The following is a 23,971-nucleotide window of genomic DNA, read 5'->3' as shown; positions in this document are numbered from 1 at the left end:
TGATTCGATCTGAAAAGTTTCTTAGAAGATTGTAGCGTTGTCTTGGTAAATAATCCATGCCAAATTTCGAGAAGATAAAGAATAATCCATTTCGAAGTTTCCCACTTTTTCAAAGAAACACATAAACTTTACTTTAATGGGCAATGTTGATTAACACTCGAAAGAACATTATTTGGCATTTATTTTTTGAAGATTATCTCTTGCAAATGTTGGCTGCGGCTACGTCTCAGATGGTCCATCCGTTGACTCCAATTTTCGATGAGTTGCTCGAGCATTTCGACTGGTAAATGGCGAATGACCCGCGTCATGTTTTTCTCGAAGGCCTGAATCGAAGCGTGATTGTCCGCACAGACTTTAGGCTTTACATATCTCAACAGGAAAAAATCTAACCGTGTTATATCACACTATCCAGGTGGACAATCCACCGGCCCAAAACGTGATCTGATCACTGAAGTGTTCTCTCAATAAATATTATGCGCCGTCTTGTTGAAATCATTCAGGCCTTCAATTTAAAATCTCGACATAAAATACGTCAAGTCGTTCCATATGTCAGTCCGAGTTGCTGCGGAAGGCGCCGAATCGACTCTCCTTGATCTTCGTGTACACTCTCAGATACGGCTGCTATATTTTCTTCACTGCGTGCTGGGCGTAGTCTATTCGATCGAATATTATCTAATAAAGAATGCTGGGACTCAAGATGGGTGATGATGTTGCGAATAGTACGCTCAGTAGGCCGATTATATTGACCATAAGTTGAGTGAGGCGTAAGTGCTTCCATGATGAAATGCTAAACAATACAGAACAGAAATAACATGACAGCTTGACACTATGTCACTAATTTGTTTCCATATAAGCACTTCATTTCGCTCGTTCAATTTGCATGGCATGCCATATAACCTCAACAGGTTTGAGGTTTCCTAAGTGGCATTATGATACGTATGTACTCGTATGTATATTATCTTCAAAATTTCAACAAGTTATCAAACAAAAGGATACATATTTCAAATAAATTGGATAATTCTAACTATGATAAATAAAATCTTAAATTTAATGCAAAAATAATTGATTCCGTTTTCCTACACCTAGAAAGGATGTCGATATGAATTGATAACCAGACTGCGTATAAGGCGAAACATATGAATCGGTATACAATTTAAGATTTATGTGAATATGAATCAAATACGGTTGGAAAACCACACCCACTCTCATATGACAAGGTTTTATATTCCAATTTAATCTTTCATTACAAATCAAACATTTATTAAGATTAAAGAATAAAATAAAAGCACCATTAAAATATTTGATAACTTTTATGCGCCCTCATTTACATCAGTCAATTTCTAATATATCTTAATGAATTAAGATGGCATCGTTTTCCGACAATAATGAGGTCAGTGTAGTAGTCTCCTTTATCCCCATATACATAATATAACAAATCAGATCAGGTTTGACTCGCACAAGCCCAAACAAAGGTTGTTATACCCTGAACAGGGTATATTAAGTTTGTCACGAAGTTTGTAACACCACGAAGGAAGCGTCGGAGACCCTATAAAGTATATATATAAATGATCAGTATGTTGAGCTGAGTTGATTTAGCCATGTCCGTCTGTCCGTCTGTCTGTCTGTATATATACGAACTAGTCCCTCAGTTTTTAAGATATCCTTCTGAAATTTTGCAAACGTCATTTTCTCTTCAAGAAGCTGCTCATTCGTCGGAACTGCCGATATCGGACCACTATAACATATAGCTGCCATATAAACTGAACGATCGAAATCAAATGCTTGCATGGAAAACTTACTTTGACAATGTATCTCCACAAAAGTTGGCCCAGGTTATTTTCTAAGGCAACAATATATTATAATTTCCGAAGAAATGATCGTAATCAAGTCCTTGTATGAAAAACTTTCACATTTGACAAGATATATTCACGAAATTTGGTATAGGTTATTTTCTAAGGCAACAATGTAATCTCCGAAGGAATTGTTCAGATCGGTTAAATATAGCATATAGCTGCAATACAAACTGAACGATCGGAATCAAGTTCTTGTATGGGAAACTTCCTCATTTGACGATATATCTTTACAAAATTTGGTATGAATTATTGTTTATAGAAATAATTTAATATCAGAAGAACATGTTCAGATCGGCAAACCGAACGCTGTAGAATATATAAACCTCTCTTGGAATAAGATAACAGAAAAGTCTTTTAACGGATTGTGAGAGAACATTTGGCCACATTTACGTAAGAGCGAAGCCATTGAGCGCTTTGTCGATATGGGTGAAATAATGTAAGAAACAGTGATATTATCAAAGCAAACCGGTTTAGATAGGATAAATGTAGAAGACGTCGAAGATATACATATGTAGTTCAAGAAATTAATATTTTTAATGATGAGCTCAAGCAAGAAGATAACAAAAATTATGACAGTAGTGATTTCAAAAAAGAGGAAACACAACTTTCGATGTTGTTTGTGAAAAGGTGTTTGACCTTTATAACTGAAATTATGGTCCGATTTGATGAAAAAGATCAAAATTTTGACAGCTGTTTAAAAGCACGACGGGTTTCTATAGAGGCTTTACCCACTTATCAAAAACTTAACTACATTAACATATGTACTTGTAGATGTCTTCTTGACAAAAGGCAGAAAATTGGAAACCCAAAATAGACTAAATGATCTGACTTAGAATTACATTTGTTTTTATAAGTATATTTTAATAATTTTTTAATGGAATTATATTTTTGAAATATAATAATTATAATCGACATCTAACCGATTTTCTACCCCCCTCTGTACCCCATTACTTACATGTTGAAATAGTCTCGTTTAGCACTGTTTCGCTTTGATGGAACACATCATACGCTGTAAGCGGACCCAGCTTACTGTACTTTTTATATCCTGAACAGGGTATATTAAGTTTGTAACGAAGTTTGTAACACCCTGAAGAAAGCGTCGAAGACCCTATAAAGTATATATATAAATGATCAGTATGTTGAGCTGAGCCGATTTAGCCATGTCCGTCTGTCTGTCTGTTCGTCTGTATATACACGAACTAGTCCCTCAGTTTTTTTGAAATTTTGCAAACGTCATTTTCTCTTCAAAAAGCTGCTCATTTGTCAGAACTGCCGATATCGGATCACTATAACACATAGCTGCCATATAAACTGAACGATCGGAATCAAGTTTTTGTATGAAAAACTTTCACATTTGACGATATATCTTCACGGAATTTGGTATAGATTATTTTTTAAGGCAACAATGTAATCTCCGAAGAAATTGTTCAGATCGGCTCACTATAGCATATAGCTGCCATACAAACCGAACGATCGGAATCAAGGGCTTGTATGGAAAACTTTTGCATTTGACGTGATATCTTCACGAAATTTGACATGGATTACTGCTTAAGGTAATAATATAATCTCCGAAAAAATTGTTCAGATCGGATTACTATAGCATATAGCTTCCATACAAACTGGACACATAGTTACTAAAAGAAATGCACCTGTGAAGGGTATATTTGCTTCGGTGCAGCCGAAGTTAACGTTTTTTCTTGTTTTGCATAATAATGTCTTCAGTTTTATTTAAAGTCCGTCTTATTATTAAAACGATAATAACACAATATACCGACAAAAACAATGATGTTGAAGTACAATGAAAAATATTTGTACAAAAATGAAGGTGAGAGCTATTAAATCGAAAAGGGAGTTCTATGCATGAAATCTCTTTTTCACCTAAATTGTTGACCATTATCCAGTAGTTGGATGGCAAGCACGTTACTTGGTTCTCCAAGCGATAGAGGTAATGACGGCTAAACTCTTCTATAGTTTCTTTTACAAGGGGTATTTATCTCGATGTAAGACACCATCTCTAACATAAAAAGGTGCTACCACTATAGGACAAAGAAGTTTATTTTGAAAAGCTTTAATAACTTTAAAGCTAGAATCAGCTCAGCTATTTCAGGTTTGAATTACATACCACCAGATCGGTCTAAGCAGTGCCTAATACATGTATGAGTAGCTTTTTCTTTAGGCTGAGGCGAAAATTTTACCTTAAAAGCCGGTACAACTGCGCAAACCTTAACATAGGCTGGGTTCTCTTGATTTTCACATCGTCTCTCAAGGTACTTCTCTTATCAATTGTGGACATATTTCATAATATTAGTGAAACATAACTCCAAAAAATTCAAAATTTGTCCTGATAAACTTATACGAGTATAATATTGCTATAAATAATTAAAATTGGATGATTGGTCTTACCAATTCGGTTTCATCGTATAAACCAGTTATTTTCAAACCAGTTAAATTTCGGTTACGAAATTCCAGTAGCTTAACAGGTATTATACCCGTTAATTTTGAGGCATATACAATACTATGGTAAACAATAGTACATAAGTATACTTATAGCAAGTACTTTTACCATTGCAAATGGGTATGAATATATGTAATCGCAATTGTATGAACATGTATACATACATATGTGTGATGAAACACTTGAAATCTTTGTTCATGGTACTTGAAATTGTTGCCTTGATTGTTTTACATACAAGTATATAGCATGTGTAGCGGAAAAATGTCACCAAGCATTTAACTGTTAAAACAGCAACCATCAGAAACAAACAATATTTGAAACGGTGGCCTTGTAACTGTACTATAAGTCTTTGGAAATGAAAGAAACGTGCAGCTGAGGAAAAGTGAGCTGACCTTCAAAAGGCAAAGGCTGTGTGATTCTCAAGTGACATAATGGCATCCGCATTAACGCCATTTTTTATAATGGATATACATACATATATGATATGTATGTAAATGTGTAAGTCTCTTGTTGCAGTAACAAGTGCATTGTTGACTGCAGCCATGTCGCTTCTGTTGTATTGACTGTGAAATGGCGTCTTTTCGCAGCGCCAACTGCTATTCTCCCGACTATCTTTCGTTCGAATGCACCTCAAACGTTTGCTTTGTGGAAGATTCACTTTATTTTCACAAAGAATAATTAAAATTTCGCAAGTAAGGGAAAACAAGAAAAAACGTTGAATTCGGTGCACCGTTAAAAAAATCGTTAACTTCCATACATAGAATTAAATAAAAATTACTTTTCATGCCACCGATCGCTAAGTTTGTATGGCAACTATATGCTATAGTGGTCCGATATCGACAGTTCCGACAAATGACGACAAGGGGTCTGCAATGAAAACTACTTCAGCAAAGGCTCCAATCATCCGGCTCATTCGGCTCATCCGTATTCAAGTGAAGTTTGATGCAATGTTCATGACTCATGATTTAAGACCATTGGAGCCAGACTCGGCGCCACTAAGGTTACGGTATCATATTCGACCTTGTTAAGCAACTCGGGCTAAACTGGCATTGTAAGCAAGAAAAGTAGGTCTTTGAAAAATTCAACTCAACGTTTTCATTCCACAGTAGAGAAGAATGGATCAATTGTTCTGCTATCGACATATCCGACGGCGAAATCTACACATTCACCGGCGGATAAAAGATTGGAATAGGAACAAGAGCGAGAGTTTCTTCTGTAGTAATCCATACGCGAAGGTAACTTCAAATTAAAACAAGTAACACAGAAGTTCGGGTGTCCGAACATTTTATACTCTCGCAAATAAAGTGATAACCGAGATTTCATTATTCGTCATTTACATATTTTTCAAATACCGTATTTGTGTAAAGTTTTATTCCGTTCCGTTTTATTTACGTTGGCAGAAGGTGTGGTTGTGAACTGATTTCACCCACATTTCGTACATGTCATTAGGGCGTTAAGAAAATGTTATATACCGAATTTCATTGAAATCGGCGAAGTAGTTCCTGAGATATGGTTTTTGGTCCATAAGTGGGCGAGGCCACGCCCATTTTCAATTTTTAAAAAAGCCTGGGTGCAGCTTCTTCTGCCATTTCTTCCGTAAAATTTAGTGTTTCTGACGTTTTTTGTTAGTCGATTAACGCACTTTTAGTGATTTTCAACATAACCTTTGTATGGGAGGTGGGCGTGGTTATTATCCGATTTCTTCGATTTTTGAACTGTATATGGAAATGCCTGAATAAAACGACTGTGTAGAGTTTGGTTGACATAGCTATAGTAGTTTCCGAGATATGTACAAAAAACTTAGTAGGGGGCGGGGCCACACCCACTTTTCCAAAAAAAATGCGTCCAAATATGCCCCTCCCTAATGCGATCCTTTGTGCCAAATTTCATTTTAATATCTTTATTTATGGCTTAGTTATGACACTTTATAGGTTTTCGGTTTCCGCCATTTTGTGGGCGTGACAGTGGGCCGATTTTGCCCATCTTCGAACTTAACCTTCTTATGGAGCCAAGAAATACGTGTACCAAGTTTCATCATGATATCTCAATTTTTACTCAAGTTACAGCTTGCACGGACGGACGGACAGACGAACGGACGGACAGACAGACATCCGGATTTCAACTCTACTCGTCACCCTGATCACTTTGATATATATAACCCTATATCTGACTCTTTTAGTTTTAGGACTTACAAACAACCGTTATGTGAACAAAACTATAATACTCTCCTTAGCAACATTGTTGCGAGAGTATAACAACACAGAATTTCCAAGCCCAAATAATTGATCCAAATAGAAGTTGTCAAGTAGGAAGCAAGTCCATCAAACTTTCAGTGACTGTCGGGCAATTAAGGATATCCGAGCGCCAATACAAGTCTCACTTCATTAGATAGGATGCAAAAATTTGGATAGCTCGGTTAATATCATTTGGTTACCTATTCATTTAGGAATAAAAGAAAACAAAAAGGCAGATGAGTTAACAAGCCTTTCGTGCTGTCAAAAGCGATATGTGGTATGTGACGAAATTCTCCTCACGGGTCTTTACCAAAATTTGGCGCATGGTGAAAGTCTGATCGATAGTACATTTTCCAGGTCTAAAGCCACACTGATAAGGTCCACTCAGTTTGTTGAAGGTGGACTTTAATCTTTCCCACAATACGCTCGATAGGAACTTATATGCGATGCTTATCCCACGGTTGGTTGGAGCATATTGTGGGACCACCCTTTTTGTGGATTGGGCCGAGTATACTTAAACTCCAAACGTCGGACATGCTTTCATCCGACTGTATTCTACAAAGACGCTGATATATGCTCCTTATCAGTTCTTCGCCGCCGTATTCGAATAGCTCGGCCGGCAATCCATCGGCCCCCGCCGCTTTGTTGTTCTTCAGATAGGTAAATGCTAGTTGAACTTTTTCATGGTCGGGCTACGTCTGCTTCATCGTCATCGATTGGGAAATCGAGTTTGCCTTCTTCTGGCGTTATGCTTTCACTGCCATTCAGCAGGCTAGAAAAGTGTTCCCTCAATAGTTTTATGCTCTGAGCATCAGTCACTAGATAACCTCTGGGGGTTCTACAAGAGTATGCTCCAGTCTTGAAACCTAGGAACACCTCAGGTCTTGAAATACTAGTAACACAGGGTATACCAAACAAATATTTTAGGGTAGTGCTGATGGTGGATAGACCAAAAAGCTTTTAGGGAACTTAGTAGGAAAGTAGTAGTAGTTGTAGGAGTAAACACAGTGCACCAACTCTTGAGATCTTACCATAAAAACATTGGAAAAATGGGTTCAGCGGAATGCAGAACATCCGCGGAGAATGATAATGACGCTGAAACATTATCTCTTTGAATACCCAGACTTCAACCGGATGAGACGGGATATATTCTACGGCTCTCTATGCTCTAACTTAAGAGACATTAGGCAACTGAGATGAAAAAAAATTTGATATTTTATCAAATCTACTGAGTTGCTTCTACCGGGAGCCCAATGGGCCCATTGAAAATAGCTTCCAAACACAAAAAAATTTTGCATATGGAGATCAAACTTCGCTCGAACATAAAAAGAAAGTTTGTATCAATCTACGAAAAAAATGTTAGCGATTCAGTTTACACGCGCAGTTTAAATGGACCCGTCCGGTTCAAATTTTTATAATCATGCCTAGTATATACAGACAAGGGCAAGTAGCTAATTAAATTCTTTAACTTTTGCAGATACTTCCAAATCTTTATATATATTTATTATTTCTGAGTATGTCTTATTAATTCCGTTATATTACAAAAACATTCAAAGGTAAGCATTTATTTTCTAAAGCCTTTCCGTTAATTTTTACATACATAAATATATCGCTGCTTTGTGTTGTTGGCAATATTGGTGTTAGTGCATTTTCATTATTTAATAAATTTTTTAATTTTCTCTTTTTTCACACTTTTCTTTACGCACTCCCGTAAAATTCGAAATTTATCATTCATACAAAACAAAACAAAAAATCCAAAATTCAATTTCAAAAGCAACGTTAATTTCCTATACCCCCTTTCCACGACACCCCCCAGATACCGCAAGAGCACCGCAGCAATACACCAGAAGACAGCGACAGCTTACCAAGCATCTCCAGTCCTGACGCGCCACCAAAGGAGGCCTTACCCCACGAACGCGCACAATCGACGCCGCCCTACAGCATTAAGACTCCGAAGCCAAAGAAACGTTTACTGCCATCTGTGAGTTTCAGTTTGCCAAAGGAGAACAAAAAGAAAAATGGAGCGCATGAGAATGATAAGCCAAGTGCCACAAGTAGTTTTGATGGCGATGATGAAGCGAGTCCTATGCTAGCACCGACCACACCAGCAATGACGCCCAATAGTGCTGCTGCACCAAGTACCCTGCTGCCTGCTGGCAATGACGAAACAGCTGCCGCTCCCACGGAAATTGATAATGTGCCAGTGGTGCCCTTCCGCACAAAATCCAATCCGCGTCTACAAGTTAAGCCCGCCTTCATAGACGACGCACATCGACAATTCTGGAATCCAATCAGTTATTTGGGCGGTCCTCATCTTCCGCCGAAAGATCGAAATAGCATCATTTCGGTCTTATCGCTGGACTAATCTTGGACTGTTTTGAGAACTGAGCAAAATTAGTTGTTTTGAGACGCAACTGAGTGCGGCGTTACGTTAGCCTTACCTACTAGTCCTAAACTATAAATGTAGATATGTGTATATTTAATATATTCGGAAGTAAACTGACAGTTTCAGGTATGTACTTAATCGACGTTATGTAACATTCGGTGACCAAAGATGTTCTTATTTTCTAGAGTATTAAAAATGTTATTACTGTTAATTTACCTAAAAGTGTATAAAAATTTGTTGTACGTAGTGTTATTAATTAGTGCAGTAAGTAAAAATTGAAGAGAAATATTAAAAAATAAAAAATTTTAAAAAGTTCAGCTTTTACTTTGTTAATGATACGAAGAGTAAGTATTCCAAAAACTCAATTAAGAAATATTGAAGTCTATGAAGATAACTCTGTCTGTTAGAATAATCGTACAAGGTGTGTTCCAAAGTAAACAGGACTGATCTATACGTCGACTGGTACGTTAGAATCCGCTATCTTTTTCGATTGTCCAGTGAGAATTTCATGACATTTCACTGACTGAAAGTGAAGTTATTGCGTTTTAAGTGTCAGTATGTTTGTGTTATTGGTGCGAAAATGAGCTTCGAACAAAGACCCAACATTAAATTTTGTTTTCAAATTGGTAAAACTTTTCCCGAAACGTTTCAATTGATGAAACAAGTTTATGGCGATGATTGCCTATCCCGTAGCAGAGTGCACGAGTGATATCAACGTTTTCAAAGCGGTCGCGAGAACATAAATGACGATCAACATGTGGGCTAATCAAAATCCGTGATCACCGGAAATTCCATCGAAACTGTGCGGGAATTCATCAAAAATCTGCCGAAATCATCATTGAAAGTTGTGGAAATGGATTTGAACATCTCCAAAACATCGATTTATAGCATTTTGACCGAACATTTGGGCTTAGGAAAGGTGTGTGCACGGTTTGTTCCGCACAAATTGACTGACGACCAAAATTTGCTCAGAATCCAACATTCAAAGGACGATTATTTGACCAAAAGTCACATTTTAACCATTAACCACTCCCCGTATTCACCTCATATGCCATCGTGCGACTTCTTCCTTTTCGGAAAAATGCATTTGCCCATGAAAGGAAAGCGGTATGCAGACGTAGAGGCCATTCAAAAGGCTTGCACCGGCATACTGGCGGCCATACTCCTTCGACATGCTTTTGGACCGTGGAAAAAGCTGTATTGAAGCAGAAGGAAACTATTTTGAATAAAATGAATTGATTTTGCCGAAAAAACCATTTGTTCAGTTTCATTTTTTAAGTCCTGTTTACTTTGGAATGCGCCTTGTGTATATAGATTATGGGAGCTATGTTATAAAGGATAATACATTTGAAGGTTCCCTACTTTTTATAAAGAAAAAACACAGAAACTTCAAATTTATTGGGGAATTTTTATTATCATTCGAAAGAACATTCTTTGGCATGTATTTTCTGAGGTTTATCTCTTTCAAATGTTGACCGCGGCTACGTCTCAGATGGTCCATCCGTTGATTTTCATTCGATTGGTAACTAGAGCGTGACAGTCGTGACGTTTTGTTCCAAGGCCTGAATCGAAGCCGGATTGTCCGCATAGACTTTAGACTTTACATATCCCCACTAGAAAAAACGATCTAATATTACACGGTCTTGGTGGCCAATCGACCGGCCCAAGACATGAAATTATATGCGCACCGAATTGTTCGCTAAATAAATGCATTGATTGATGCGATGTGTGGGAAGTGGCCTCGTCTTGTTAAAATCAAATGTCGCCGAAATCGCGAGCTTCAATTTCAGGCATCAAATAGTTGGCTATCATGGCGCAATAATGGTCGCCATTTCACGCTCACACCGACGTCATTTTTGATGAAATACGGTTCCACCGGTCCACAAACCACACCAAAACGTTGTTTTTGATGAAATGGAATCTCTTCAGGTTGCTCTTCGCCTCAAATGCGGCAATTTTGCTTATTTACCTATCAACTGAGCCAAAAATGGACCTCTTCGCCGAACAAAATGCTCTTGGAACTTTTCAAGAGCCTCTAGAACGAAGCGATGGCGCTTGGGAAGATCAAGCGGCTTCAGTTCTTGTACAAGCTGTATTTTGTACGCTTTCAATTTAAGATCTCTACGTAAAATGCAGCAAGTCGTTCCATACTTCAGTCCGAGTTGCAGCGAACGTCGCCGAATGGACTCTCCACGGCCTTTGTGTACACTTTCAGGTACGGCTGCATATTTTCTGCACTGCGTACTAAACGTGGTCTAATCGGTCAAATATTATCCAGGTACCTGGGTCCACATATTCTGTACTTGCTGACTTCAAACTTTACCGTCCGATTTCTACCGTTTTTTGAGGCAAGATACCAGCTCTAAGAGCACTCTTTGCACAAACTTTTATTCCGATATAATTTTTGGTACTTGATTGACCCTGTAAAGTGAAATAATCCAATGGAATATCAAATTGTGATATATGAGAAGTTGACGTGGTATAGGTTTTCACCCAAATGTGGGAAGCTATACGCCCATTGTCTAATTTTGTTACCGGCTTCTATGCAGCCCTTTTGTACCAACTCGGGTTTACAATTTACTGAATTTGAAGATTTTTTTAATTATCGCACTTTTAGTAGTTTTCAACAGGGAAAGGTACAGCTATCTTACATCTTCTGGACGAGCGCCGTCAAATTCATTCAAACAATTCAGGTTTCCGGTGTCTGATGGCATTATATATGTGCAACTTTGGCGAACATGCAGCTGGTTGGCCCCTCTCTATGCCAAAGATTCAGGTCTATCAGCATATCCTCGTTTTTGTTGAAGACCCTGGAGATCGGTAGGCAGTATAACGAGAGATATAATATTTAGGGCTTAACATTTATGCACCACAGCAAATTGGTAGACACTGCTCTGCCGTTGTGTCCTAATTGGAGGAACCCTCATGCTTAAGGGATATGCCGTGGGCACATTTTTCGACATTGAGGGAGCATTCAAAAATATGCTGTCTTAAGCCATATTTAGTGCCCTAGAAAGATTTGAGGTCGAATCGAACCTCAAGCATCTCAAATGTATATTGTCTTCTCTGCGAGAGAACTGTCATGACGGAGTTTAGCAGTGTGCGTGCTCTACGGAAGATCAATGGAAGCAACCCGTAAGATGGAATTCTGTTTCCTTTACTCTGAATCTTAGTGGTAAATTACCTATTGACAGAACTCAAGTGCTGAGGCTGTCGGGTGATAGCGTATGCAGATGAAGTTGTTCTCATGGTTAAAGGTTTCCAGACACCGTTTACGCGTTAACACAAGGGTTTCTCAAAGTGATAGCTAGTAGGACTTCACCCTGTCGAAAAGGTCAAGTACTTAGCCTTCAACTTTGATAGAAAGCTATCATAGAAGTCCAAAGTAGAGGAAAAGTAAGGAAGACATTAGACGTCTTATAGGAGGTATTAGGAAGCATTGGGTCTCTCCACAGAATTTGTGCTTTGGTTTTTGCGAAACTGTTCTATGGCGTTTTGTCTGGTAGATGGCGCTCTGAACAGCTAGAACGTGTTCAAGGTGCGGCTCTCACTGGCATCGGTGATGCACCTACGTGCAGGAGTTTTCTCACGGATGGATCGAAGCTCAAGGGTAGTGTTAGAGGGGTAGGTAGTCTTCTATCGGGAGCTCTCAATAAGCTCTTGTTTCAGACTACCAGACCACTGTTATGTCTTTCAAGCAGAACAGCGCCCTCAAAGCTTGTCAAGGAGTGCATGACCTCACTAGCTATAGCTTTAAGCTCCTTCCTTATAGAACTTGTCTGGGTGTTTGGCCACAGCGGAATTGTAGGAAACTGTAAAGCCGATGGGCTTGCAAGAAAGAGCATTTTTACCAACATCCTATCAGGATGGCAACGAACAGATTTTCCCTCGTGGGCACATTAAATGTTGATCAGCATTTGTGGGATTGCAAAAGTTATGGGCCACCAAACAATATTTGCTGAATTAGTAGGGAAGTGGCACAACAGCAATCGAAAAATTGTCAACCATAAAATGAAAAGTCATGAGTATAGTTTGTATCCACTTATAAAACACTCAGTTTATTTTGACGATTTTAGACTTGAGAAAATTCAAGTTACATGCAGACTTACTTACATAGTTGTTTTCTTTTTACGTCGCATTCTTATATTTTATACAAAAAAGTATATACTTTACACTCATGTTAGTTTAATGTGACAGGAGAACGGGTATATGTGTGTTATTCCACTTGTACACACAGCAATGACATATAAATACAAACATTTACGTTAGGAAAAAGCGTAAATTACTGTTATCAACTTTGAAGCAGCTAGCAAAAATAAGTCATCTAGTCACAAAGATTTAAATATAAATCTCTTCTCCTCATTGAACGCAGGCGTAAGTATCTCATATAAAAATACTTCGGCATGTAAGATGTTTTAATAGTGCATAAACTTAACTAACTTACTAGAAGTATGAAGTTACTAAAATTAATTTTTGACGGCAGCGTATCTTTTTCAATTCCACTATCCCTGAGCAACGAATTTCTCCCACACCGTACACATTACTACCGCCACATATTGTAAGGATAAATGGAAGAAGTTGCTAAAGATGTTAGAAGATCTTGGGTTTAAATTTCGTTGACCGCTGTATTGGTTTCTATAACCAATTGCGACCGCCACGTCATATGTTGTTTTCTTTCTTCGAGTCTTCAGCTTTAGGAGCATCCTCGCCTTCATTTGTGTCCACTGCAAAAAAAAACAAGTTGATTTAATAAAAATGACCTTGCGTGAATATAAATATGCACTATTACTTTTATCCTTATCATCTTTATTGTCGGAATTTTCTGTTGTTGTTTTGCCATCCTTTTCAAGACGTGGCCGTTTGCGTTGGCCTTTATATGAACGATTGTCGCGACGACCTCCCTCTCCTTCATCTTCTGAATCTGAGAACTCATTGTCAGGGTCAATGCGCTTATCTTTGTCGCTCTGAGTTATTCGTTCATCTTTGTTCACTTTGTCTTCATCTTCAGATTCATCATTTATTGCATCCTCTGGTATGCTCTGGATTTGTACCCCAGGAGCATGCGGCAGCATACGCAGATTTTCAAATAGCCTGAACACAATACATTATAAAATAAATGCATAAAATAAATAAATAAATACGATTTACCTATTTTTGATTTTTTCTAAATACTCTGATGTATTTTGGTTTGTCATATTACTGGGACTAATATGCAATTTGAAATCAGGCCCGAAATATTCAAAATAATCATTGTACGGCAGTTCGTTAGCTATTTCTACACCGAGTGCAACTGACGTTTCATACGTCCAACATCTTGACACATTACGAATGGTGTAACCTCCACCTCCGACCATGAGGAAAGGCAAATTATATTTTTTCACAAATTCCACACACTTTCCGTGACCCTTAACAGTCAAGTTGAAACAGCCAAGACGGTCACCTGTTAAGGAATCAGCTCCACACTGTAGTACAACAGCTGCCGGTTGGAAGGTTTCCATTACCTTAGATATTATAGGTACAAATATCGACTCGTACGCCTCGTCATCCATGCCGTCACGCAGTGGAATATTTACTGCGTAGTACTTGCCTTTACCTGCACCTATATCTCGCAAATCACCAGTGCCAGGAAAATATTCACCGTATTTATGGAAGCTCACCGTCATCACGCGATCGGTAGTGTAAAAGGCCTCCTCAACACCATCGCCATGATGTACATCGATATCAATGTATAATACGCGTTGATGATATTTTAAAAGTTCCAAAATACCTAGCACAATATCATTGACATAGCAGAAGCCGGAAGCCTCAGATTTCTTGGCGTGATGAAGACCGCCGCCCCAGTTAATACAAATCTCTGACGCTTGTTTATTCAACTTAACTGCAGCAGCAACCGATCCACCTGCAGATAATTGGCAGAACTCATAGAGTCCATCAAATACAGGACAATCCTCGCCTACATTGAATCGCTGCATTTGTTTGTTATATTCCGACATGTTGTCGGGGCGTATAGAACGCAAAAAGCGTACGTATTCATCTGAATGAAATTTCGTCATTTCATCGGCTGTTGCTTTATGCGGTCGCTGTAATAAAAATGGTAATTTGTAAAATATTTTAAAGATAAATTGATGTTTAGTACTCACATAAATTTCCATTTTACGATAGAGGCCATAGTTTAGAAGCAAATTGTGGGTCATGCGTATGCGATGGGGTTTCATTGGATGGCCCTGCCCATAATAATAGTTCCCGATATCACCTAAAACATATAGAAATTGCATTAGTATAATTTTCAAAATATATAGCCATCTAATTTTATCACATTTGTTTGCTTCCAGTTTTATTCTATGTTTTAGAAACAAATTGAATTAAAAATCAAGCCGTAATATTAAGTACTTTTGAATGTATGTAGATACAAAAAAAAAACATTACTGCCTCGTAAATTTTGACCTATAACACGAACGTCCTCGAGTACATGTCTGAGCACACTTTTCAATCTGTAAATCGACCGCAGTATTACAAAGAACGACCGGCTAATGTTGGGAGAATACGTGCAGTCGCCAGCAGAGCGCATATATGTATGTACAGCGAAAGTATGGTCGTTTTACATAAAGTTCGCTGCCAAATTAGCGCCAGGGTACAGTCAAGATAAAACCGCCGATTTACAAAATTTCGCAAAGCAAATAATTTGCTTTATTTATTGTATACTTTTTTGACAAAAACATAAATTGTATTTCACATGTATTCGCTAAAAGTTTAAATGCTGAATTTGTTATCCAATTAGTTTTTAAGTGTAACTTTTATTAATCTTAAGCAAACAAATGCATATATGTATGTATTTCTTAGCTACTTACTGTCGTAGTAATAGCAAACCCTCTTTTTGCTGTGTGACTGCATTTTATTTTCAAATATTCTACAACTCACGCACACTTAATGAATATAATTTAATAAAATTTACTACAATTTTTCCTTTTTGTTTATTACCGCGTTGCTGAAACTTTTTCGTTAAGTGAATAACTGCAACAGAAACAGCGAACGCGTCTTTATGCGGCGAAAACCTCAAAATGCTCGGCGAAGAGAGCAACCGCCAGCGTTGCCACTCGTCAAAAATTGGCTATTTATGATGTATTTGGCTAGTGGTACCAATAAGCAATTTTAAGATAGCATACACCATCAATTTATTCAAAATAATAAAAAAGTTGAATTTTTCCAATGTAAGGTATGTTATACACAGTATATATATGTACCTATTAATATAAGTAAGGTCGGTATGCTATAAGCTGTAGTAATTCTTTATTAATCAAAGCTTAAAACATGTCAGAAGAATTTGATTGTCAATTGGGACAGTGTTTATATAATGGATCCTAATTATCCCTATCCAATCACATACACAGAACAAGCATAAGATGTTTGCCTAAATGACAAATTTTAATAGAAACCATTCACCTATAAGCTATTCCAAATTCATCCATCTGCCAATTCTTAAACAATATTCAAATAATTGGTATTACAGTTTGAAAAACAGTGTGGCAATAGAAATTGTCACCTTCGAAAACAACTTATGTTTGTAATTTGGCGCGAATTCACATATTCGCACAAAACACATCGAATTCGCCACCATATACGACTGATTTGTCAGGGTTGCAAAGAAAGGAAACAAAAGTAATAATATTACGAGCATTTTAATGTCAGAAATTGAAAAATTTTTCTCTGTAACGCAAAAGTTTTAATTTTCTGACTACATATCTTCTGAAAAGAGCTGTATAAAATAATATAGGACATCATATCTTCTATAAGTGCACCGATAGTTTTAGTACATACATTGTAGAATTTAAAACTTCAGTGCTCTTACATGCAACTCTTATATTCGCGGCGAATTTTCTATTCACGCTGCTGTTTTCCTTTCAACAATTTTTGGCAGACGCGAGTTGTCTGGAGGAATTTTTGCATAAAATTACCGGCATTTTAGCTTCATTTTTGCAGTGAGCATAGTGTTAAAATCAGTAATATATATATAGATAATTGTTAGCAATAATCTGTGAATTTACTTGCAGTTCGCGAAAGTGTATTTCACCACTTTTGTTTATCATCAATTTATTTTACATTCATTTCTTCTATTAAACAAACGTGCTGGTACAGTGACTGGCTTGAAGGATCAGCAGCTGCAAAATGTCTAATTACGTTTTAGACAAAGACACGTTTTTGCGCCGAATTAAAAGATTATATTCGGAATGGCGGGTTAGTATATAGAGCTATAGATAGAAACCATGTGAATTTGGCACAAAAATATGTGTTGATATATATATGTACACATATATATAAATACGAATTATTAACTAAAAAATTATATATTTTTAACAACAGGAACCAACATTGGCACATGATGATATATTGAAAAAAGTGGACTGCATCATGTGTGTGGTGGGAGTTGATGAAGATATAGTTTACTCCAAGTCGCGGGCGCTGGAGATATGGCTATTGGGCTATGAACTTACCGATACTATATCAATTTTCACTAAAGACTCGGTATATTTTCTGGCAAGTAAAAAGAAGATAGAATTTCTTAAGCAGATTGAAAATTGTAAGGAGGATGGTGTTCCTGATATTAAACTATTGCTGCGCGATAGGGTAAGATCATCTAAAAGTCTAGTTTTTATGCGAAGTAAAGCTTCAATAATATTTTGCTTTAGAATAACAAAGATAAGGATAACTTCGATAAGTTAAAAGAAGCGATGAAATCATCTAATAAAGGAAAAACGTTGGGAGTTTTTGCAAAAGATCTAGCTTCTAGTGAATTTTGTGATTCTTGGAAAGCTGCCCTAAAGAGTGAGAGCTTTGAAAACACAGATGTTGGTGCCCCATTAGCGTACATTATGTGCACAAAGGACGAATCTGAAATTAATAATATTCGAAAAGCATCACTTGTATCTGTCGATATATTTAACAAATATTTGAAAGACGAAATCATGGATATTATTGACTCTGATAAGGTACAAATAAACATATATATTTGTATTCATTATAATCTAATTTTTAATTTTACAGAAAATAAAACATTCTAAACTCTCGGAAGGTGTTGAATCAGCACTTACAGACAAGAAATACGTTTCTGGTGTAGACACTTCAGTATTAGAAATGTGTTATACTCCCATCATACAATCTGGTGGCTCCTACAGTTTGAAATTTTCGGCACTAAGTGACAAGAATTACTTGCATTTTGGAGCTATTGTTTGCTCCTTGGGCGCGCGTTACAAATTTTATTGCTCAAATATATCACGCACTTTTTTGGTGAACCCCACCGATACCATGCAAGAAAATTACAATTTCCTTGTTAATGTGCAAGAGGAAATTTTAAAATTATTAAAACCTGGCGCCAAGTTGAATGAAATATATGATACCACAGTGGAATATATAAAGAAAGAGAAGCCAAAATTACAGGACAACTTTACTAAAACTTTTGGGTTTGCTATGGGCATTGAGTTTCGAGAGAACTCAATAGTTATAGGACCAAAATGTCATGCTGAAGTGCGGAAAAATATGGTGTTCAATGTGAACGTTGGTATAGCTAACCTCACCAATACAGAAGCCTCTGAGAAGGAAGGCAAAACATACGCTCTATTCGTTGGCGATACTGTGCTGGTAGGGGACACTGCACCGGCTAATATAATGACACCATCGAAGAAGAAGATAAAAAATATTGGAATTTTTATTAAAGATGATAGCGAAGAGGAAGATGGTGATGAGAAAGAAGAGGTTAAGGAAGACAAAGGCTCGGAGATACTGGGTCGAAGCAAACGAAATGCTGTACTTGAAAATAAATTACGTACGGAAACTAACACGGAAGAAAAACGTAAGCAACATCAAAAAGAGTTAGCTCAACTTCTGAATGAAAAAGCAAAAGAACGTTTGGCCAAGCAGGGAGAATCTAAAGAAGTCGAGAAAGTGCGAAAGAACACCGTCTCTTATAAATCGGTCAGTCAAATGCCACGAGAACCTGAAATAAAGGAATTAAAATTATATGTTGACAAAAAGTATGAAACGGTCATACTGCCAATTTTTGGCATACCAGTTCCCTTCCACATTTCCACAATCAAGAACATTTCTCAGTCGGTTGAGGGCGAGTACACATACCTACGTATCAATTTCTTTCACCCGGGAGCAACGATGGGTCGCAATGAGGGCGGCCTATACCCGCAACCAGAGGCGACATTCCTTAAGGAAGTGTAAGTTATAAGGTTTCAACAATTTGGGTTTTATAATATTGATAATAATTTATTTATTTCTTCATCAGCACCTATCGTTCTTCTAACGTAAAAGAACACGGCGAAGTAACAGCACCATCAGCAAATCTAAACAATACCTTCCGTCTGATTAAGGAAGTTCAGAAACGATTTAAGACGCGCGAAGCCGAAGAACGAGAAAAAGAAGATCTCGTCAAGCAAGATACATTGATTTTATCGCAGAATAAGGGTAATCCTAAACTGAAAGATCTATACATACGTCCAAATATTGTAACCAAACGTATGACTGGTAGTTTGGAGGCGCACACAAATGGCTTTCGCTACGTCTCTGTGCGCGGTGATAAAGTTGACATACTCTATAACAACATTAAAAGTGCTTTCTTCCAACCCTGTGATGGTGAAATGATAATTTTGTTGCATTTTCATCTTAAGCACGCCATTATGTTTGGCAAGAAGAAGCATGTAGATGTCCAATTCTATACAGAGGTTGGCGAGATCACCACCGATTTGGGCAAGCATCAGCACATGCATGATCGTGATGATTTAGCAGCCGAACAGGCGGAGCGCGAACTGCGACATAAATTGAAAACGGCATTCAAGAGTTTCTGCGAGAAAGTCGAGTCTATGACCAAACAACAGGTTGAGTTCGATACGCCATTCCGTGAATTGGGTTTCCCTGGTGCACCTTTTCGCAGTACAGTTACTTTGCAGCCAACTTCGGGCAGCTTGGTGAACCTGACCGAGTGGCCACCATTCGTTATAACACTCGATGATGTCGAATTGGTACATTTCGAACGTGTACAGTTTCATCTTCGAAATTTCGATATGATTTTCGTTTTCAAAGATTACCAGAGAAAGGTTGCTATGGTTAATGCTATTCCAATGAATTTGCTGGATCACGTGAAGGAGTGGTTGAAGTAAGCTTTAAATATTGTAATTATATCACTAAGAGTACAAATTCTAAAACATCGCATCTTGTTCACAGTTCATGTGATATCCGCTACTCTGAAGGTATCCAGTCTTTGAATTGGGCAAAGATTATGAAAACTATCACCGATGATCCGGAGGGATTTTTCGAGCAAGGCGGTTGGACGTTCTTAGACGCCGATTCGGGTAGTGAAGATGAAAATGAGGAAGAGGAATCTGAAGAGGATGAGGCGTATGAGCCTACTGATATCGAATCTGACGAAGAGTCAGATGAAGATGATTCAGAATATTCAGAGGCATCTGAGGATGAGAGCGATGATAGTGAAGGTAAAAAAGAAATTTACAAATAAAAAATATATAATAATATTAACTTGGTTTCGCAGAACTTGGCTCTGATGAGGAGTCGGGTAAGGATTGGTCGGATTTGGAGCGTGAGGCTGCCGAGGAGGACCGCAATCAGGAGTATACTGATGATAAACCCAATGGCAAACATTATGATTCAAAGAAACACTCGAAAAGTTCAAAACACAGGTGAGTAATCGAAATGTAGGCTAAGCCTAGAATCGAATATGTATGCTGTCATTTCGACGGGTTGTTACAGCGCCAATTATTCTCAAAAAAGCATCAAGTTAAATATTAAATTAATTAATTTGAAATTATAGAATTATTTTTGCGTTTAACTGATGTCTTATTGTTCAGCTAATCCATGTTCATGCATTTTTTAAGTACTTATAAATATTTAATTCTATATTTTGCTAACATCACTTTACTGCAGTCGCAGAGATCGTGAAGTGCAACTTCGACAAAGTAAAAAGAGTAAAAGTACTGCCTCCACTTCAAACTCATCACATTCAAAATCTGCCAAGCATGCCAGTTCGAGCGGGCATAGGTTTGTTATTCGCCACAAATGCAAATTAAACAAAACACACCTTGAAATTTCTTTTCCAATTAAAATTTTCTTACTTTTTTACGAATTGGCAAGATTTTCTCAAACATCTATAAGATTAACAACACCAAAATTACATAATTTATTAAACACCCAACACTGCCAGTTTATTTTTTAACACAGCATTGATAAATTTTTTTTGTTTTTTAATTGCCTTAAAACAGCTCCAAGGATAAACATCATGATCGCAGTCGTGACAAGCATCATTCCTCATCGTCGTCGCACAAGGACAGGAGCAAAGATAAGGGCAGTCATCATAGCAGCAGCCACAAGCGGTCGCGCGATGATAGTCGAGACCATGGCCACAAATCGAAGAAATCGCGTCACTGAGCCCACACACAAGCGCAAAAACGGCGTAACACATACAATTACAAATAGCCCAAAATGTCCCACAGAATGAATGAATACCATGTAATACACTGTTTGTTTAGTGTTTACTGTCCGATTATTTTGTATGTTTTGTTTGTCTCTAAAATCAGCCAGTTTTATTGCAGAATGTATATTTAGCTATTAACAGAGATTGAAATTTATAAACATTAAAAATAAGTTTGAATATAAAACAATATTCCATTTGTAAATCTTGTATTCTTTCATTTTTACTTTTCGTTATAAAAGCGTTAGTTCTGCGTTCTAGCGAAATAATGTGTCATATATGTACATAATTTTCGTTCGCTTATTCTATTTGATCTTCAGGGTGAAATCAAAAATTTGTAATATTAATATGTGTATGTTTACGCTTTAATAATATAAGGTTCTTTCATTAGCTCAAGACCAACAATTTGACGTTAATATGTGAATACGATAATGTCAAAATCAGCCATGTTCCTTTCTTGATATCTTTATGGTGTTAGCGGTAGCCAGAATTTTCAAACAATTGTTTGCATTTCCTTGAAGTAAAATCTTAGAAATATTCTCTGGAAATTTTAAGTAAATCCGACAAATATCTTTCGAGGTTTTCGATAATTAGCAAAGGGTTCTCGGGTGCTCTGCCACGTTTGAAAATAGGTAGCTGGTAGCAGATATAAACGAATACTCAAATTGAGTGTAAAACATCAAATGCGTTTTTTTCAAAACTATGTGTTTTGAACAGGAAACAGGGAACCTTTGACGCAGTCAATCACACATAGCTACTTGAGGACACCGAAAAATCGACGCTCCCTGCAGGACTGAAGAGCTGGACTATGAACTACCTGAGCGGTCGTCAATCATCCGTACTACTTCGAGGTAAAAACTCAAAACTGAGAAAATTTAACAAGGGGTTCCGCAGGGTGGTGTCCTCTACTCGTTAATGTTTAACTTCTACATCGCGAAACTCCCGCAATCATTAGCTAACATTTCTATCATCTCGTACGCTAATGATTTCGCGATAATGACGTCGGGCAATGAAATCGATGGTGTGTGCTCAAACGTAAACGGCTATCGCTTCCTCGCTGCACGGAACATAACACTCTCCCCCACTAAATTCACAACGACCATATTTACAAACTGGACGAAGGAGTATAGACTTGATCTTAATACTGCAGTCGTTGGCGTTAAGATTCCGACTGTCAATAACCCTAAGATTTTAGAGGTGACTTTAGACAGCTTGTGCTCCTTCACTCCTCACACGACTGCAATTATTGCCAAAGTACAGAGCCGCAACAAAATCCTTAAGTCGCTAGTTGGCAGCACATGGGGAAAGGACAAAGAAACGTTGTTGGCAACATACATGTCAATAGGCCGGCCGGTCTTTAACTACGTCGCTCCAATATGGTCGCTTAGATGCAGTGAAACGCAGGCGAGAAAGCTGCAATCATGTCAGAACACTGCACTCCGCACTCGACAGGATGTCTTTTGATGTCTCCCATAGAACACATGCATAGGCCCGTATGCTCCCAGTTAGAGAGCATAATGAATTCCTCTCCAAGCAGTTTCGGCTGAGGTGCTTTCGCAGAAATTATTCCTGCAGTCACCTGCTTGGAGCAGAACTGCCTCCTAGGAATCAACTACGTCGACGACATAAGACAATACGGCGACCAGACTTCGGTCCAAACTAACTTCAGACATGCACTGAACGTTATTCATAGTGGAGCCATTAACACCTTCTCCGACTCCCTCTCAGTGAATGCCGTACTTGGAGTCAAACCACCACCCATTGCAGACGAAGAGCTCGAGTTGCCGCAAGAAACGAGAGCGACGCTTGCGCAGCTTCGTTCTGGTTACTTTAGCAGGTTGAACTCCTACTTACTCCAGAATAGACCTTGACATATCAAACATATGTCCAGCGTGCAATGAGTATCCTCATGACACCAACCACCTCTTTGCATGCCCTGCTAACCCCACACATCTGGTCCAACCCCGTCGAAACAGCACGTTTTCTAGGCTTACCGTTGGATGACGTCGATGACAACTTATCTAATCCTCTTCATCCTAACGGAGATTATACACCCGGTACAACAACAACAACATGAAACCTTTCGGAAACAATTCAATAAGGCTAGAAACAAAAATAGCCAATGTGTGGGTATCACACGAGTTAACAAAAAAAAATCTCATGGACGCAATGTCCATCTGCGAATCGCTTCTGAATCATACCGAAATCGATCCATTTCTGAAGCGGGTGGTTATTGGTGATGAAAAGTAGGTTAGTGTAGACAACGTCAAGCAAAAATGGTCGTGGTCGAACCGCGGTGAGAAGGCGCAAGCCAGAATTATCGGCCAGGAAGGATTTGATTTGTGGGATTTTGAATTAATGGGATCGACAGGAAATCATTTACTTTGAGATGCTCCTCTACAGCCAAACTCTTAATTCGGACCAAGTTTGGCCTACAGGAGAGGACTCGTGTTCCATAAGGACAACGCCAAAACACACTCATGGATATGTTTCTATCTATGGCGGATGACTTTGCCGAGGAAAAATTCGCCTCAAGAGCCAATTGGGACAAAAAATCTTAAA

General features: G+C 38.0%; 3 protein-coding genes across 8 annotated transcripts in view; 2 read left to right on the top strand and 1 right to left on the bottom strand.

Moving 5' to 3' along the window:
- Positions 1 to 9,241, top strand: part of LOC126761473 (axotactin) — a 171,061-nt gene extending 161,820 nt beyond the window's left edge. For 4 of the 5 annotated variants that reach the window (XM_050477658.1, XM_050477654.1, XM_050477656.1 and 1 more), the window contains exon 20: positions 8,359 to 9,241. In XM_050477658.1, the coding sequence (XP_050333615.1) occupies positions 8,359 to 8,907 (549 nt within the window). In that variant the 3' untranslated portion in view covers positions 8,908 to 9,241. Of the gene's footprint in view, positions 1 to 8,316 lie in introns of all 5 variants that reach the window. The other variant, XM_050477660.1, reaches the window with a different exon arrangement.
- A 3,713-nt stretch (positions 9,242 to 12,954) lies between these two features.
- LOC126761479 (histone deacetylase HDAC1) lies at positions 12,955 to 15,956 on the bottom strand. Its single transcript, XM_050477669.1, has 5 exons — positions 15,777 to 15,956; positions 15,069 to 15,181; positions 14,077 to 15,008; positions 13,718 to 14,019; positions 12,955 to 13,652 (listed from the first exon to the last, which is right to left on the bottom strand). Exons 1-5 carry the CDS (start codon positions 15,817 to 15,819, stop codon positions 13,588 to 13,590), a joined length of 1,455 nt encoding a protein of 484 aa, XP_050333626.1. The 5' UTR covers positions 15,820 to 15,956; the 3' UTR covers positions 12,955 to 13,587.
- Positions 15,957 to 16,802: 846 nt separating this feature from the next.
- Positions 16,803 to 21,614, top strand: LOC126761474 (FACT complex subunit spt16). 2 transcript variants are annotated; one of them, XM_050477661.1, is made up of 10 exons: positions 16,803 to 16,904; positions 16,977 to 17,160; positions 17,287 to 17,550; positions 17,613 to 17,912; positions 17,968 to 19,145; positions 19,214 to 20,080; positions 20,149 to 20,417; positions 20,474 to 20,621; positions 20,866 to 20,979; positions 21,201 to 21,614. In XM_050477661.1, exons 2-10 carry the CDS (start codon positions 17,092 to 17,094, stop codon positions 21,364 to 21,366), a joined length of 3,375 nt encoding a protein of 1,124 aa, XP_050333618.1. In that variant the 5' UTR covers positions 16,803 to 16,904; positions 16,977 to 17,091; the 3' UTR covers positions 21,367 to 21,614. The 2 variants fall into 2 exon arrangements, with proteins under 2 accessions (XP_050333618.1, XP_050333619.1); XM_050477662.1 differs by lacking the exon at positions 20,866 to 20,979.
- Positions 21,615 to 23,971: the final 2,357 nt, after the last annotated feature.

Source organism: Bactrocera neohumeralis, chromosome 6 (genome assembly GCF_024586455.1).
Source record: "Bactrocera neohumeralis isolate Rockhampton chromosome 6, APGP_CSIRO_Bneo_wtdbg2-racon-allhic-juicebox.fasta_v2, whole genome shotgun sequence".
In the NCBI taxonomy this organism is placed as follows: Eukaryota; Metazoa; Arthropoda; class Insecta; order Diptera; family Tephritidae; genus Bactrocera; species Bactrocera neohumeralis.
This window is presented reverse-complemented; position numbering and strand designations above follow the sequence as displayed.

Bases quoted from the DNA above. Each gene is read 5' to 3' on its own strand.
- LOC126761479 (XM_050477669.1), bottom strand. From the start codon at position 15,819: ATGCAGTCACACAGCAAAAAGAGGGTTTGCTATTACTACGACA. The intron at 15,182-15,776 runs GTAAGTAGCTAA...TATATGTTTTAG, and splicing joins GGTTTGCTATTACTACGACA to GTGATATCGGGAACTATTAT. The intron at 14,020-14,076 runs GTAAATCGTATT...TATTGTGTTCAG, and splicing joins TTAGAAAAAATCAAAAATAG to GCTATTTGAAAATCTGCGTA.
- LOC126761474 (XM_050477661.1), top strand. From the start codon at position 17,092: ATGTCTAATTACGTTTTAGACAAAGACACGTTTTTGCGCCGAATTAAA. The intron at 17,913-17,967 runs GTACAAATAAAC...TTAATTTTACAG, and splicing joins ATATTATTGACTCTGATAAG to AAAATAAAACATTCTAAACT. The intron at 19,146-19,213 runs GTAAGTTATAAG...TTTCTTCATCAG, and splicing joins GCGACATTCCTTAAGGAAGT to CACCTATCGTTCTTCTAACG.